The sequence below is a fragment of the Sorex fumeus genome, unplaced genomic scaffold, assembly GCF_029834395.1.
Source record: "Sorex fumeus unplaced genomic scaffold, SorFum_2.1 ptg000003l, whole genome shotgun sequence".
NCBI classification, from domain to species: Eukaryota; Metazoa; Chordata; class Mammalia; order Eulipotyphla; family Soricidae; genus Sorex; species Sorex fumeus.
In genome coordinates, this window is record NW_026606060.1 from 5,231,064 (window position 1) to 5,248,730 (window position 17,667).

The following is a 17,667-nucleotide window of genomic DNA, read 5'->3' on the forward strand; positions in this document are numbered from 1 at the left end:
GCAGTAGTCTCTACTCCTTACAGAGTCTCTGGCATTTATAGAAGGCTCTTTCTTCTGCACAGTGACTGTTTCTTCCTATCTCACCTGGTTTATTTCCACATAGGGCTGCTTGTGACCCCAAGCATATACAATTTAACGTGATCAACAAGTGGGAGAATTTGGCTATGCTTAGTACAGCCAGTATGCAAAAACATGAACGGCTCCAACTGCAGCCAACAAGACCCTGCCTGCCAGGCTGGGGTCACTGCTTGGAGCACACAACCTTTCCCAGAGGGGTGCGAAGAACAGGTTTATGTGAGGAGATAGGTCTACCTCAGAGAATACCAAGAATAGCCTCTTCCTTCTGCTCAAAAATAGGCCCTACCCCAGTCTTCCAGGATGGCCAAGCTTCTCCCACGGGGTCAGTACGGGACTCCAGCAACCCATTTATTAACTTATTTATTTTGAATCCAAGGAAGTTACAGGGCATTAAAAAATCTCTTTTTACAGTGCCACTTTAATATTTTCACAATGAAATATTACAGTACTATTAAAGCTATCTAACTGGCAAAAATACTCAAAAGAAGCATGGTAAAAAACTAGATTGAGACATTAAAAGAACAACTTTATGCTTATTAATAGGCTTTGTGTGGTTTTTCCTCCTCTTCTTCTGAACTGAAAAAGCATAAAAACAGTGTACTACCTTTGAATGATTTCAAAGCATAGTAGCATTTATACGCTGATAGTATGTATTTTAAAAGCTCAATTATGTTACACTGTGAATTTAAAAATTACGGTGCATATTTATTTTAATAAAATAACAAAAAGCCTATCTTTTGTTAAAAAATATCTTCAATTTTTTAATTGTTTGTGTTTTGGGGGGATGGGCCACACCCAGAGGGACTAGGGGTTACTCCTGGCTCTGTGCTCGGGGATTACTCCTGGCTCTGTACTCAGAGATTGCTCCTGGCTCTGTGCTCAGGGATCATTCCTGATGATGTTCAGGGGACCATATGTGGTTCCAGGGATTAACTGTGGGTCAATTCCTAGCAAGGCAAGCGCCTTAACTGTTGTAGTACCTCTCTGGTCCATTTTTATTTATTCATATTTTTTCCCATTTTAACTGAGTTCCCAGGATTTACAATCCCATTGGTGATAGTTTTGTGCATACATTGTCCCAACACCACACCCACCCCTTTCCCCTTCACTAGAATCCCAAGGACACCTCCCAGGTAAGCTCAGCTCCATAGCTCAACTCCACAGTGCTGCTGCCTTTGGCCATTTGTTGGTCTCTTAGCATCTTTCTGTTATTTAATGGAACCCCACAACTTGAGAGGGAGCCCACGTCCACCCTTCTCGGGAAGCCAGGCCTGGCGGACTGAAGTGGCTGAACCACCAGCTGAGGAATTCTTGAGTTCTGCCAAACGCTTCAAGCTCCAAGATGCCACGGAGAAGGTGGCAAGGAGAAGGTTCTAGAAGGGATGATTCTGAGGTCAATTTTCGCTGGTGGGAATGTGGGTAAATCCCCACACAAGCCAGTGAGAACGAAGGCAGACAGAGCCCACTCGGGTTGGACCGCCCTCATCCTCACCTATGAGGCAGCGGTCAGCACCCGGCCCCTGGGTCCGCATCCCCGTCTGGGCGTCCAGGCCTGTTGACCTTCTGCATCACAGCCCCCACCAGGATACGACTCCTTGGGGCCCCGCCTTAACCTTGGAGAGCGCCCCCAGTCACCCCACCCCAACCAGGACACGCTCAGCTGTTGGAGCACCCTCCCAGATGAGGAGTGGACATTATGCATGGTCCTTCGTTTCAGGACAGGGTCCCCATCACCTTCTTGCCCCGCGAGTCCCCGGGGTTTTACAAGGAGACAGAGAGGGTGGAGCGGCCCTGGCGCCCCGCCCCGCCCACTCCCCAGGTCCAGGGCATGCCAGTGTGATGAGGGCAGGCGCTGCCCCGCTGGAGGCCCAGGACGCGCCCCGAGGGGCCCTGCCCCACCTCCAGCTTCCAGCCCACACCTCCACGAGGCCCCAGGGGGCTCTCACCTCTCCCGACAGGGCAGACGCAGAGGCCCTTCCTGTGCCACACATTGGAGTGTCAGCCCCCGCCCACCCCCAAGTCCCCTCCGGATCCTTCCTCATGTTCTACAGCTCTGATGCCCTTCAGGTGGTCCCTTCTCATCAGAGTCGCAGGCTCTGTGTGAGGACCCAGAGGTGGCAGAAGAGATTCTCACCTTTGGGTGTTATCTGGAGGGCTGGCGGTCCACGGAATCCTCCCAGGGGTTGGGGAGTCTGTCCTTCCTCCTCAAGCCCCCCGCATGGCCTTCCACTCTCCTCCTGCTGCTGGTCTTAGTTTGCAGCCCACAGGTCTCTCTCCTCGACCTCTGACCTCCGCCACCAACCCTCCCCCCACCATTCCCAGCCACCCCCACCTCCTAGCCAAACCCAACAACACCCGAGTCTGTCATGACCTGGGGGTTGCTTCTCCCCTGATTCCAGCTACCTTCAGCCCCCATACTGTGGCCTTTATTTTTCAGTTTTCACATCACACCCAGCAAAATGTTTTTCCCTGCTGTGCACCTCCCTGACTTTTTACCAATGTAGATTCTGGTAGCTGATAAGATGGTCATCTTCCAGAGAAGTCCAGAAAGGCCGTGAAGCAGCCAGCAAGTCTCCCGACATCCCTAATCCTTAGCGACCATTGATCTGGTTCATGAGTCTACGTTTTTCTTTTTTTTCTTCTCTTTTTTAGGATTTCATAGCAATAGAATGACGTGAACTGCACAACGTACCTTTTAATACCGGCTTCTTTTTCAGCCTAGTCCCCTGCAAGGCCTAGGGGGTCTAGACCCTGTCCCCCCACCCCCGCCCCCGCCCACCCTGTGTCTGCCTTGCCTCCCTCCAGCCCCCACCCCAGTTCAAGTGTACTCTGGAGCGCTGCCCTCGCCCCCACGGCCCTCAGCTTTCCCCCTGCTTCCCTCCCAGTTCTTGTGGGGAGTGTCCCAGTCAGGGGGTCTCTCCTGGCTGTTTCTGGACCCCCTAAGGCCTCCTGTGAAGCAGCAGAGGGCTCATCAAGAGTATGGGCCAATTCAAGCTCATCTGCACACCCAGGGACTTTGAAGCTTAGTGTTCAGATGGTGTTTGTGTGTGTGTGTGTGTGTGTGTGTGTGTGTGTGTGTGTAAATGTGGGACCAGGTGTGTGTCTGAGGAAATGTGGATCCAGGTGTATGTGTTTGCTTATATGTGGACCCAGGGGTGTGTGTGTGTGTGTGTGTGTGTGTGTGTGTGTGTGTGTGTATGCAGATGTGGGACCAGGTGTATGTCTGAGGAAATGTGGACCCAGTTATATGTGTTTGCTTACAGGTGGACCCAGGTGTGTGTGTGTGTGTCTGTGTGTCTGTGTGTGTGTCTGTGTGTGTGCATGGTATGTGTGTGTGTGTCTGAGGAAATGTGGGCCCAGATGTGTGTATATATATGTATCTGGGGAAATATGGGCTGGACTCATGGTACCAGCTCCCTGAGGGACTGAGCCGTTGGCCATGGTTTTTGTTTCTTCTAGTGAGTCAACAACCCCGTGTGTATGTTTAGGGGAACACTTCAAAACCTCTTCTCCTGGGTCCTGGGAAGGCAAGGAAAGTTCAGTCTAGAAGCACAGGAACTGATTTAGACTTCACTGAGGTCACCGTGAGGCCGAGCAGTTCCCATCGAGGCCACGGAGTTCAAAGAAATATTTTGAATAAATGACGATGACCCTGTGATCACAATCATTCTGGAAGAACTGAGAGTGCCTTGAGGGACGAGTTGAGAAGGGCGGAGGCCTGTGAGGTGACACGGGGGCAGGGCCCACGTGGGAAGGCTGGGGACAGGAAGTCACTGGGCAAAGGTCACCTTTTGGGTTGGAAGGATCACTCTGAATTTTCGTGCAACTGGGGGAGATGTGGTCCCCACTCCATGGCCTGGGTTGTGCCCGTGGCTCTCCCGCTCACTGCAGGCTCTCGGTTCCCCCCACCTCTGTTTCCTCGGTCAGGGTCCGACTATGTGATTCCTGTGGCACAGCCCACACGCACGGCCACAACATCGGGGGTGCCCCCAGGTGCCACTCCACACGACATAACCCCACAGCGAACAAGAACTACCAGCAGGGTTGGAATCAGAATACTTTAATAAGATATCAGTGTCAAAATACATTTCCTTATAAAGTTAAGCTCCCAGATAGTTACGATGTCAGTAGGAATTCGACAATATAATAATGTTCATAAAATCATTATGTTGACAGGTAAGGTTAATATGAAGCTCAGAAGAGTTTTCAGAAGTTTTAGTAAAACTGCAAGGGTAAATGCCCTTTATGCTGAGGCCACACACACAGGGATCAAACACCAGCGTTTCACGTCCGAAGCCTTGAGTCGTGCCCTCCCGCCCCAGCTGCGTGGGCGCAAAGCCGCGGCTGCTGCACTTGTGTCTGGACAAGAGTGACAGGTCATCTTTCTCACACCGTTTAGCTGTTTCAAAAAACCAACCTTCTGTTTAATTTTTTTTTTTTTGGTAACGAGTCTATCCAGGGCTTATCAAATTCTTGGCCTGCTATGTTGTGTGTGTGTGTGTGTGTGTGTGTGTGTGTGTGTGTGTTTCTAGAAACTTCTTTGTACCCATGATAGAAAGTTCCACAAGATTGGTATTTAAAAACCCAAAGTTCCACATGATTGGTATTTAAAAACCAAAAGGTAATGTCCCTCTTACCCGGTGAGTTACAAAGTGCTCTGAGAACACTCAGTTTTCAGTGCTCCTACCTATATAAGTCACTTCAAGTGACAGGACTGGGAAGGGCCTGTCCCCAGTGGGGCCACTGCACCTTGGCCCTGCAGGGCACCCTACAGTAGGCTGAGAGGCGGGGATGCAGGGGCGGGGCGGGGCTGGCTGAGGCCCGGCCCCCTCCCCCTGGCGGGCGCCCTCTGCATCCAGCTCTGCGTCCCCCCAGGCAGAGAGCCGAGCGGACATGGCTGGATCTCCACCCTGTTCCTAAACCCTCACTTTCTTCCGTGAACTCCCATCGAAACCATCGCACGGGAGCTTCCAGAAATATCCCAATGTGCCACGTGAAAAGACCATTAGACACACCTAGCTCAGTGCACTTGAAGGGCCAGCAACGAAACCCCAAGAAAAGTCAAAGCACTTCCCCTCCCTGGGCGTTCTCCCCCCACCCCGCCCCACCCCGCCCCTGACCCCATGACATGCCATCACGCCCTCTTGGCGGCAATAATACATACATACATACATACATACATAATACATATAGAACACGAGGAGAAGACAGCTCGCCACGCGCCCACTTCATGACCCCACCTCCCGGATTGTTCGCCATGACGAGGCGTATCCCAGAGCACAGAGTCCCCGTGCCAGGAAGGCCTGTGGGGGACCGGGTTCGCCAGCCGCGCGGGGCAGAGCGGACGGACAGCGCCCAACAAGAGCTTAAAGTGATTGTGTGAGCAGGATTCCACTTCCCTTTCTACGTTTTCAGATATTACAAAGTACCCATAGAATACGATAAACACTTAACCCAGATATAAATGTTGTTTTTAAAAAACTGTTATGCTTTTGAGTAAGAATAAAAAAAAATCCACTGGTGGAGGGGCCCTGGGTATGGGGCTGCGGGGGGAGGCACTCTGCAACTTGCCCAAAAAACCACAGACACGGCAGCTTCAGCATTTCTTTTTTGCCCCCAAGAGTCACACCCAAATTTGAGCAGAGTGGGCTTAAGAGAGGAAACAGATGGACATTTACAGTATGGTGATCTGTGTTCTCCGAAAGGAACGGAGGAGGAGAACTGGAGAAGAGCAGGCCGGGAGTCAAGCTTGGGGGAAAAGCAGGGGTGACTGTTTCTCTTTGGCAACCATCGTTTTCGTTATATCAAGCCGAAGCTTTCCAAGGTGAACCACTATACAGCAACCCTGTGAAGTGTGGGTAGCGTGTGTGACAGAGAGAGAGAGAGAGAGAGAGGCTCCTTTGAATAATATAAATTAGAAGTAACTGACATGGTGGGGGGGGCAAGGGGGAAATTCTTATGAAATTTCAAAACATCCTCATGAACCAAAGCCAGATGGAGCGGGTCGAACCACTATGTATTTGTGAGTTGTGGGTGATTAAGCGCGTCTCCGGACAGAGGCTGCTCCGTGGCGCGCGGCGGGCGGGCCAGGTAAGTACATCTGGTAAATGGGCTGGTGTTAGATTTACCTAGTTGCAAAAACAGATGCAGAGAGTGAAGCTGGTGGCACTGCGTGCAGGGGTGCCTGCAGGGCGGGGGCCCTGGCTCAGGTGGCCTGGTCCAGGGCCCGGAGGAGGTCCCCGCCCTGCAGGAGTGTGGAGCTGCCCGGCACGGGCACGTTCACCTCACAGTCATATCTGGTCAATTCGGGCAGCAGGTAGGGCTCGAAGGAGGACCCGAGCAGCCGGCTGGCCATACCTGCAGGGACAAGAGGAAGCCCAGGTTAAACCCACAGCCAAACTTCGGAGAAGCAGCGGGGCGGCCCCTGGGGTCACCGCATGTCCTCACGGTCGCCTCCTGTGGCTGCAGAGTGGCCCCTCTCCCTTCCCTCCCTGGGCGGAGGGAGCAGGTGGTGGCAGCTGCCTCCTGGGGGGGTCGGGAGGCAGGGAAGGAAGAAGCGGTGGGATTCCCAGGGAGGCAGAGCAGGGGCCGGAGCAGAAGGGGGAGGGTGGGGAGATGGCTTGCATGCCTGCAACATGCACCACGCACAGCCAGGCTCACGCCACTGGCCTCAGGGAAGGCTGAAACCATCGTCCCCTGCAAGGGCGGACCCAGAGCTCTGGGATGGCCTCGCTGAAGACGCCATTGAGTGAGGGCTGCGCTGCCGCCCTATGACTGTGTCCTCTGTTCCTCTGCTCCCACCCCATCAGCCACCACTTAGAACCCCCTCCCCACCCAGACATGACGTGGTCACAGGAAGAACTGGGCCTCCCATGGGTCTGCATCCCCGACTCTGGGTCGGTCTCCGAGCCAGCAGGGTGCAGAGCCCGATGCGCCTCAGGCCATTCCCAGGGAGCACGGGGGACCCCTGTCCAGAGGTGGCGCGGGCATATCTCCCTGCCCTGAGGGGCGGGGAGGGGGTGGTGGCGGCGATGTGTTTTGTTGTTGTTACTGGCCTCTGGGTCAGCCTGACGGTGCTGAGGACTCACTCCTAGTGCTGTGCTCGGGGGTCGCTCCTGCTGTGACCCCGGCCACGGGTGGTACCTTGCCAGGAGCTGAGCCATGTGTGGCCACTTGTCAGGCAAACGCCTGATGTGCTCTCAGGCCCCCAGACCTCTGCGTGATGACATCTAAGGCTGACAAGGTGGCTAACTCAGGGCCGGGGGGTGGGCGGGGGGATGCCCCCGCAGCTCACGCTCAGCAACTGTTCCAAGTCTTGGAACTGCGCCACCAGGGAATCAGGCAGCCACGAGAGAGAAATGGGTCAGTGACCGGCTCAGGCCTGCTCGGGGTCTAGTTTTGCCTCCTTCCCCGGGTGCTCACCTGATGCCTTGTGAGTGGACGGCAGGCCATAGTCCTGGTAGGCGGGCACACAGCACGCTGAAGGGAAGCCTCTCTTGGCGTTGCCGGCAGGGCTCACAGCGGCCGACGGGGGCTGTGGCGGCAGCAGGTGTCTGAGGGGCTGCCCGAGACCCCTCATGGGATTCTGGCTGAACTCATCTGAAAGATGGGCCAGGGGCGTGAGGCCCGGGACGGCTGGGCAGGTGGGGTTGTCTCCCCGGGATGCCCCCTCTTGCCCCGTGGCTCACCATCGGCCGTGCTCGCTCTCACTGGCTTGTCAGGCACCAGAGGGGCCCCCAGACCCTTCATCCTCTTCCACATCAAGTGAGGGGCAGTGCTGGGGCCCGGCGGGTCGCCCTGCACGGGGAGGGGCACCGGTCACCATCACAGCCCCCCACCCCCCTGTGGGCCCCCCGGGAAGGCCCCCAGAGACGGTGGGGAGAGACTCACCCCGCCCAGGTCCGGGAAGAGCTGCTCCTCGTACTCCAGCTGCCGCTTCAGCTTCAGCTTGTTGGACAGGGCCAGCACGGCCGGGCTGAGCACGTCGGGGCCCTGCAGCCCGAAGCCCTTGGCAGACCTGCCAGGCCCAGGATGGCGGTCGGGAGGGGCACTGGCACCATGCCCGGCAGCCAACAGCTCCCCGCCCAGCCCAGCCCCATCTCTGGGGGTCTACCAGAGTGCGAAGTCAGAAGTCCAGGCCTGCGCTGTGCCCTCGTGCTTGGTTCTCTCCCCTCAGGAGGGGCCAAAGGCCGGCACCCAGGGCCCTGCACCTGACCTCCACTCAGGGCAGCCGTGGTCTCCAGGGTCCTCCTGATCCCCCTCCCCTGTCCCGACTGCTCCCCGTTGAGCCCAGGGCCCTGCCGTGGGACACACACGCCATGGACAGCGCCCCATGGTGGAAACATGGCTCACTGGGGGCCATGGGGCCGGGAAGATGTTGGCCACTTCTTAGCCGTGAGTGAAGCCACCAACGGGCACTTGGGCACGCTTGGGGCTCGGCTGCTGGTGCCCTCAACGATGTTAGAGAGATTGAGTTCTGCCTGGCCATTCCCCCCCTGCGCCCCCGTCTGTCCTGGGTCTTCTCAGAAGTGGCCCCCAGACTTTCCACCCTGGCCAAATGTCCCTCCCAGGTTACTGACTCCCCAAAATCCCAGTGGCTGAGTCCAAGGGGCCTAAGCAGACTGTCTGACAGTGCGGTCCTGGCCGTGTCCCCCACTGAGTGGGCCCTGCCCACTCTCCCCATCCCCACCCCCCACCCCCGGTTTGGCCAAAGCAGCCAAGGGCCCCTGGCTCTTACCTCTTCTTCAGCATGGAGAGGTGCGGTGAGGCGCCCGGGGGTCCCGAATGTGCAGCCCCCAAGGACTCAGCGTGCTGAGCACCCACCGGCCACTTGGTGGGCCCAAACTGTAATGGCGGGTCAGGGGGCCATTGTGTGTTGGACCTGCCCCCCATGGAGGAGAGGGGAGTGCTGGCCTGGCCATAGCACGGCGGCAGAGACACTTTGCTCCCTGCGTCGAAGAAGATGGAGGACATGGGCCGGTGCTCAGGCTCTGTCTTCTTGCTCTCCAACTGCTGCTGATACTTATCCAGGAGGAAGGGGCCGGACGAGGCACCCGGGGCCAGGGGCTGGAAGATGCTCGTCATGGTGCTGAAGCAAGGCTGGGGGGTGGGCTGGGGCGTCTCTGGCAAGAGCCTCTCCTCGGGGCAGATGGGGCTGAGCTGGAAGTCCTCCCCGTCCATGGGGATGTAGGGGGCCAGCGTCTCCAGGTCCAGCTCATTGAAATCGGTCTGCAAGAGAAGGTGCAGTGGGCATCGGGGGGCAGCTGAGCAGAGGCAACCCCTACTGTGCCCTGAGGCCTTGGGGATGCCCTGGGGCCTTGCAGGTGTGCTGGTGTGCGCGCACATACACACACGCATGCATACGCACACACGCACAAACACGCACACACATGCATACACACACACACACACACACACACACACACACACACACACTCGTCCTTGCCAGATATTGACCCCCTTACTCAAAGGGCTCTCCTCTCCACCCAAACTCCACTTTCTCCTGTCCAACCCGGGTCAGCCCACAAGGCCCCCCTGCCTGCAGCCCTCCTCCAGCCCTCGGCCCTGCGTTGCATGAGCCCTCAGAGTCAAGGGCAGTTCAGGGCTCCTCCCCCTCCTTTGGCTGTGCTCAGAGCGGTTGTGGACAGCATCCAGAGTGCCGGCCAGCCCCGGGCCATGGAGGGAAACTACTTCCGGTCAGCACTCGCCTTCCAGGACAGAGAGGGGCTCCAAGAAAGACCTCCCCAGCAGGCACAGGCCCGCCACGCACCCGCTCGGCCTTGATAATCTGACTCACGCACCCCAGAAGCTGAAGGGGAGAGGAGGGCGGAAGCGGGGAGGGACTTGCAAACCGCACACGCGGGGGGCTAGGCTAACCCTGGGACATTCAGCGCACTCTGAGGAGAATGGGGAAGGGGGGATTTTGTTTTGGGTTTTGTCAGGCATGTACCCACCCACCCATGTCAGTCTACGGTTTGGAGAAGATGTGGCCAGTGGAATAAATATGTTCCTGAAGGCTTGATGTCAGAAGGGGGGAAAAAATCTTGTCTCAAGTGTCATTTTTGTTCTTTTTTTAATAATTAATAAAAATGTGTGACTTCCGTCTGTGTGTTTGGGCCACATTCAGCGGTGCCCAGGGCTTATTTCTGGCACTGTGCTCAGGAGTCACTCTCCAGTACCCAACCAGCTACACGGTCTTCCTTGCCCTGGAAGTTCCCGTTTCACAGGCACTTTGTTAAAACAGCTATTTCAAAGACCTCCAAGATGAGAACGGGAAGGAAGTAATTCCTCCCCGTGCTTATACATCTGGATATGTGCTTTGGGTGGGTGGGTGGCGGTTGTGGCTGGGTCCTATCCAAGGTGCTTGGGGGACCGTCTGCAGTGCCAGAGATGGAACAGGAGCTGCCTGCCTGCAGGGAAAGTCCTTCACCCTTTCATTCTCTCTCTCTCACCCTGGATATGCTTGATATTATTTTTGGTTTTCCAAAATTTTGTTTTGTTTTTGGGCCACACCAGCAGTGCTCAGGGTTTACTCTTAGTTCGGTGCTCAGGGATTCCTCCTGGTTCAGGGCACCATATGCGGTGCTGGGGATCAAACCTGGGTCAGCCACGTGCAAGGCACATGTCCTACCCTCCGTATTATCTCTTCAGCCCTGGATCGGCTCTTTAAAGGTTGGTCTACCTTGATGTTGAGTCATTGGTTTTCATGAGCTCTAAGGAAAGTATCTCCATAAGGAGGGAAAAAGAGTGACAAGTGACAGAACTGGATTGGACACAGGCAAGCAGACATGGTGTGACCATTCTTTTTTTTTTTTTAGTTTTTTTTTTTTTTTTGCTTTTTGGTGATGTGCAGGGGTTACTCCAGGCTCTGCACTCAGGAATTACTACTGGCGGTGCTCGGGGACCATACGGGATGCTGGGAATCAAACCCGGGTTGGCCACATGCAAGGCAAACACCCTACCCGCTGTGCTATTGCTCCAGCCCCCGTGTGACCACTCTTGACATCCATTTAGGGAGCATGGCTTGGGCCAGGCACCCTGTTGGGTTCTACATGCAGGGATGAAGCTGTTTCCATGCACCCACTTCCCTGCCATCTTCACGACCACCCACCTGGGTGCTGCAGGGGTCCTTTGCCTCGGTGTCCATGGCAAAGAGCTTCTCGATCACTTCAATCTTCAGATCATTGTCCAGAGCTGTGTAATAGTCTCCAGGGCTGCTGGGCTGGGGGCCGGGAGGGTGACCGAGTTAACAGTGTGGCACTGGTCTCCCCCAAAGTCCAAGACAGAAGAAGAAATACATTTTTTTTTGACCTAGCAGACGGAAGTTCATTCTCCCAAACAGGTCTTTTCAGCGCACCAGCTCCTCACAAACTATGGGGACGAGGCTGATTTATCTCCCTCAACCCTGCAGGATCCAATGCCCCATCTTGGGAGAGCATGGGATCACTCGCTGCTGGCTCAGTCTGCTGCCCGGGGCATTGCTGAGACTACCATGCTCTGTACATTCAACTCGCCTCTTTGGGGGGCTTACAGTCAGTAGACCGCGGGCCATCCCAGCCTCGGGGGCTCTGGGAGGGGTAGACATAGTGTTCCCACCTGGCCAGGAAGAGCAGCCCCAAAGAATTCTCTGCCGGGGTCGACTCACCGTGGAGCAGCTGCTGCTGCTGCTGGCGCTGGGTGTGGTGCTGCCCTGGGCAGCCGTCTGGGGCACGGTGAAGGCGGGCAGCCCGCCAGCCTCACTCTGGGTGCCGTGGCCCCTCAGCTCTGCAGCCCATGGCTGTGCAGGGGGCAGGACGGCCTTGCCGTAGCTTGAGGACTCCTCAAAGTTCTGGTTTCCTGGGAAGACAAGAAAGAGCCCGATCCATAGCACCCACTGCTGGGCTCGGCCCCACGAGACAGGGACTCCGAGGACAGAAGAGCTGAGGGTCTGGAAGCACGTCGGGGGGCTGGCCAGGACACAGGCCCCTTTCACTGGGCCTTCAAGGGTGCGTCCTCCTGGAGCGCTTCACCTATCAGTGGCTCAGGCGTCACTGTCCAGTGAGGAGCCATCCAGAGTGCAGCTAAGGAGGGCCAGTGGGGAAAAGCGGGCGGTGGGCCTTGGAAAGGACCCTCGGGGTGGAGGTGGGTGGGCAGCTGAGACCAGTGCTGTATACATGAGCTCGGTTCCCTCCCCGAGTACGGAGTTGGTCAGAACCATGCGGGAACTAAAGCTGGTCCCAAGCTCTCTCACATACCCCTCAGAGGCACTGAGGCATGGCTACCGCCTCCTGATCCCCGGGCTGTGGACACAGGGGGCTGCAGGGTGAGGTGGGGAAAGGAGGGAGAAACTACCCCAGGATGCTTCCAGAATGCACTGTGGAGAGGGTCTGAGCCCAGGGATGCATGAGCTCACTCCCATGGGACAGGCAGATGCTTTTCACACATTGACTCCACTGCTGCCAGATGGGTTCGTTAGACCACATCCGCATGTGCACCGCAGGTGGCCCACACTGGCATCGGTTTGTCTGAGCAGTGCAGACGAGTGGGGAATGTGAGCCTGCAGCTTGCCCCATCCTGTGTCCTGGCACTTGATTTCCTAACATGCTTTCCCCCATCTACACAACCTGTCCTTCGAGACCCGGGGACAGGGCTGGGAAGTGGGTGCCAGCTGACTGCTGACCCCAACCAGGCCTCACACTGCGGGGGCCGGACACTTTGCTCAGGGAGGTGGTGCCTTGTAAGGGCAGTGGCTGTAGGGATGCCGCACCTGCCCAGCCAAGACCAGAGACTGGCCCTGACCCAGGATGGCCCAGCACTTAGGGTAGGTTCAGGGACAGCTATAGACAGGAAGGCCGGCACCAGCACCCTCATCCCACTCCCTCCAAGGCCTTCCGGGACTCCGGAGTGGCTGAGCACCCACCGAAGTCCAGAGAAATGATGGTGTCTCCGGCAGTGGGGGCCAGCTGGGCCAGCTCCTCGGGCTCCTCCTTCAGCTTGGTGAACAGGAAGTTGCTCTTGTCCACCCTGCCCACCTCCCCGCTGCTGCCGTCAAAGATGCCGCTCATGTCCATCAGGTGGGGCTTGAACAGGGACTCGGTCTGGTCCATGGAGAACACCACGTCGTTCTTCTCGATGTCGCTAGTGGGACAGAGGACACTGAGACCGGTCGCCACTCCAGCCCGAGCCCCCAGAGTCCCAGCTGCCCACGAGCCCTCTCAGACCAGTCCTGGGACGTGCGGTGAAGCCCACAGTGGAGGCATGGAGGGTCTCCATGGGCCGTCCTCGGGCCTCCTCCCCACTCAGAAACACCTGACAAAGGAGCATCGGGCGGGGATGCCACCCCCACCGAGGGGATGTGTGCCAAGGATGCAGCCGGGCTCCGGTCAGTACTGCCCTGCTCCTTAACTTCTACGCGGGATAGGCAATGTGAGAGCACCGTGGCGAGAGCCTCCGCCTCCCCTGGACCCGCTGCCCGTGCCTGGGAGCTGGATGCCACGCCACATGCAGCGAGCCCCTCCACACCACACCCCCTCCATACTGCCTCCCGCCCCACCTCACCTCAGGACGTAGTTGACACACATGATGCACTGGGGCTGCAGGTTGCGCGGGTTGTAGATGACGGTGCCCTGGGTCTCCAGCCACACGTAGCCCCCGTGCTTCGCCAGCATGCGGTACTGGCCACTGACCACCTGGCCCTTGGTGCACACTGGGGCGGCAAAGCAAAGTTTGAGTCAGGAGGACATGGGTGAGGGGGTGTGAGCACCTGTATGAGGGCAGACACCCGCACGCACAGGGGCAGTTGAGGACAGGCGGGACTGGACACCCGGACTTTGAGGATGGGGAAAGTGGGCACAAGACCTGCCCGACCCTCTGTTATAATCCGGGCAGGGCACCCAGGGAGGGAGGCTGGCAGAACCCAGGCTCAGGGGTGAGCAGAGCCTCAAGCAGAGCGGGCAGTGCCCACTCCCAGCCCCCCGCTTGACGGGCCTGGGGGTAGTTGTGGGAGCCACCCCCTCCTCTGTCAAACTTAGTTTTCTTTGTATTTTTGCTGAGGAAGGCTGAGCCCAGTAGGTCCCCTGGCAACCCTGGATAGGCCGTTCCCCCCCACCCTCCCCCCCCCCCCCCCCGCCCCGTCATTGCTGCTGAATGTGTGCTCAGGGCTCACTCCTGACGATGCTCAGAGGGCCTTAGATGGTGCTGGGGATTGAGCAGGGTTGGCCACGTGCCGGGCAGGTGCCCTCCTAGCTGTGCTGTGACTCCAGCTCAGATCATGGCATTTGAAAGGCTGCGGTGAGCCCTTCATCCCCCTAACCTGGCCACCAGAGCAGCTGCCAGCCTGGGACTCCTTCCGCTTTCCAGATGGCTCTGCTAGATTGCAAACACTGGGGAAGGGGTCTCAGTGCCCAGCATGTCCTCACCCTTCAGACAGAGTGACCCAGCTGCTCCCATGAAATTTATACACCCTTTACTTGAAAGGATAATAATGTTAGAATTCCTGGTGATTTCCTGAACTTTTCCTTTCCTTTCTTTAGGAATCTGTTCAATTCAGAATCCCAGCTCAGAAGAGTAGCAAAAAAAGCATGATGAAGAGATCAGCTTGGCCAGGAAGATTCTCACTGTGGTTTCTTCCACCGTGAAACGGGGCATTGAGCACACCAGTGACCAAAGCCTGCCACCAGGCATCACTACCAAAACTCTCTAAACAGAGAACCAGTCTGCCTGCCAAGTTTACCAGCCACAAAGATGCCGGCTAGACGTCACTGTGTCACTGACAGATGCTGGAGAGCAGCAGCTACCTCTTCTCTGGCAGCTGCTGACACACCACGCACAAACCCAGGCCCACAGGACACAGCTCTGAAGCAGGGGGGCTCTGCAGGAGAAAACCCGACTCTCTGCAGGTGGAGGATCTCATCACCATTCCTGTGGGGCTGAGTGTGCAAGCTGGTTCACACACAAGCTGTCTGTTGCCCTTCACAATTTGTGTGTTTTTTTCTTTTTGGATCACACCCAGCAATGCACAGGGGCTTACTGCTGGCTCATGCACTCAGGAATTACTCCTGGAGGTGCACAGGGGACCATATGGGATGCTGGGAATCGAACCCAGGTCGAACTGCGTGCAAGGCAAATGCCCTACCTGCTGTGTTATCGCTCCAGCCCCTGGTTCCTCAAAAATGTAATGAGCACCCTGGAGGCACAGGAAGTGCCGCATCTTACGTGGGCATGGTGCTTTGCAGAACCCCTGGAGCAGACCCAGGGGATGAATTCCTTGCCACCAAGCACTAATCAGTGCCTGGTGCCTGGATTACGGATAAGGATGGGCAGCATCGCCATCACACTGAACAGGCAGCATCGCGGGGGCTGTCTATCGTAAGATCAGTTTGGTTTCTGGAGAAACCAGGCTTAGAGCAATGAATTGATAGGCCGAAAAGCTCTCTGAGTGGAAACAGTGGACAGGGTTAGAGTCCCAATCAAATCAAAGCTTGATAGGTCTGGTTTTCATTTCTTTCAGAAAAACCAACTTTGGGGCTGGGACGAAAGCTTGAAGGGCTGGAGTACACGCAGAGCATGTGCAGGGCCTGGAATGGATCCTTGGCAGAGCCTGGTCCTCCAAGCATGGCTGGGAATGACACCTGAGTACCAGGCTAGAAGCAATTCCTGAGCACCGGCAGCAGCGGCCAAGCCCCTCCACCCCACCCCCACCTTGTCTCCCTACACACACACAACTTCATTGAGGTACCATTTAACTTCAATAAAAAATAAAATATGCACCATCGATGAGCTTTAACCCACCCACGAGCACGTAACCCATGCCACAATCGAAGGTTTGGGTTTCTCGTCACCCCAGCTCCTAGATTCCTCCTGCTTCCCAGCTCTGATTTCCCCCCAGCACCGCCCCTGACCCACACCATTCCCGAGAAATACTGTTTCTGCCGCGACAATCTTTTCTGCACCTTCCCTAGGTGGAGTCCCCCCTAGGCACTCGGCCTGGGTTCTGCTGTCCCTGGCTGGCTGCTTCTCACTACAGGGTCACCTCTAGGGGGCCCTGCCTGGGCTTCTCCCCTCAACACCCATGGGGGGCTCACATGACTTCCAGTCTGGTGTCCTGAGGAAGTGTCTCCACCTGCCGTGTGCGTCTCTGTGCAGGCACACTACGGGCACAGCCCGCAGGACACGGCAGGGGGGACATGCTGACCACACATTTCTAAGAAACTGCCGAATGAGGCAAGTTAGATTTTCAGTTCCGTTTGGTTTCTGGGTCACACCCAAGAGTGCTCAGGGCCTATGCCTGGCAGTGCTCAGGGAACCAGATGCTGGGAATTGCTTCAGGGCCGTTTATATGCAGGGCAAGTGACCTCCCCTCCAGACTAGCTCTCCAGCCCCTCAATCTCATTTTGGTAAGAACATACTGTGCTACAGGAAAAGAGCGTGCTCATCTGCCTCTACTGTGAGGAAGACTCCGGGCAGAGGAACTGGGCTTTGCCATGACATATTGGACCAGATGACAGGCTCAAAGCCTAGCAGTTCTGGAGGATAAACTCAGGCTCCTTCTCTGCCACAACTCACCATGCTGCCACCCCTAGCGGCTGCCCCCAGGGCCCCGTCCCTGTGCAGACTACCCAGGCTCCTTTTCAGCAGGGAAATGATTCCTGCGCAATATTAAGAGCTTGGAGTTAACTTATTTAGCGAGTCCCTAATGTGGGCAGAATTCAGCACTCTTACTCTTTTTGATCGAGCCATTCAGCGAGCAAAGGTTTTAACTGCATTTCCAGAGCTGCAGATGAGGGCCGGTTCTGTCAGCAGAGTGTAATTACACCTGCTTTCTAGTCATCTGCTCATTAATGCCAGTTTGGGTTGGGGGCCTGCTCGCTTGTAAGGAGCAGGCAGGCTTTTGATGGCCTTTAATCTTGTTTTCCTAAGAGCACATAATGTCCTCACACAACAAAAAGAAGCCAACCCCGTCACCCCCCTTCCAACCTCGATTCTAGGACAGTAGCTATAAATTACTAATCCATTGGGAAACGATGGCTTTCAACCCTCCAAATCTGGCTTAAGGACAGAGTTTCCCCAGTCATCTCCAGGGGACACACACAGGTGCCTAAGTTTGAGCTGCTTCTGTCAGTCTGGACTAGCCTCAACCCCGGCCTCTTTCCTGTCCAGTGTGAGAGTCAGTGCGTGTGCCCAGAGAGCGAGATGAGAATGGGATCCCGTGAACGAGATGAGAATGTGAAAGGGTGCGGGAAGGCAGGCTGGCATAGGCACAGAAAGGGGTTTCTGTCTTAGCTGAATTAACCCGATTTTTAACTCAGCTGGCTTTCCCTTCGCTGGATGAGGGCTTCCTGGCTGGGGGCAAGTTTTTCAGGCATGAGGGAGGGAAGAAGAGAGTTCAAGTTGTTAATTACTCTTAGGTCTAATGCTTAAATTCATAGCTTCAAATAGTACACAGACACAGACACAGACACACACACACACACACACACACACACACACACACACACACACACATTTCCTCTGGAGTCAACAGAAAGCTCATAGGAAAACTCTTTACCCCAGTTCTTTTTTAGTGTATCAGAGACTGAGAAGGAGGGGAAATGTCCTTTTTCTTGTGCCTAG

The 17,667-nt window shown here is 56.2% G+C and overlaps 1 protein-coding gene across 1 annotated transcript in view; it reads right to left on the reverse strand.

Annotated features, from left to right (window-relative positions):
• Positions 1–4,122: 4,122 nt before the first annotated feature.
• Positions 4,123–17,667, reverse strand: part of EPAS1 (endothelial PAS domain protein 1) — a 90,882-nt gene continuing 77,337 nt past the window's right edge. The window contains exons 8-16 of the mRNA XM_056114777.1: positions 13,615–13,762; positions 12,977–13,194; positions 11,723–11,913; positions 11,189–11,299; positions 8,816–9,306; positions 7,969–8,095; positions 7,767–7,875; positions 7,501–7,677; positions 4,123–6,435 (exon numbers count right to left, since the gene is read on the reverse strand). Of these exons, the coding sequence (XP_055970752.1) occupies positions 6,284–6,435; positions 7,501–7,677; positions 7,767–7,875; positions 7,969–8,095; positions 8,816–9,306; positions 11,189–11,299; positions 11,723–11,913; positions 12,977–13,194; positions 13,615–13,762 (1,724 nt within the window). The 3' untranslated portion in view covers positions 4,123–6,283. The remainder of the gene's footprint in view (positions 6,436–7,500; positions 7,678–7,766; positions 7,876–7,968; positions 8,096–8,815; positions 9,307–11,188; positions 11,300–11,722; positions 11,914–12,976; positions 13,195–13,614; positions 13,763–17,667) is intronic.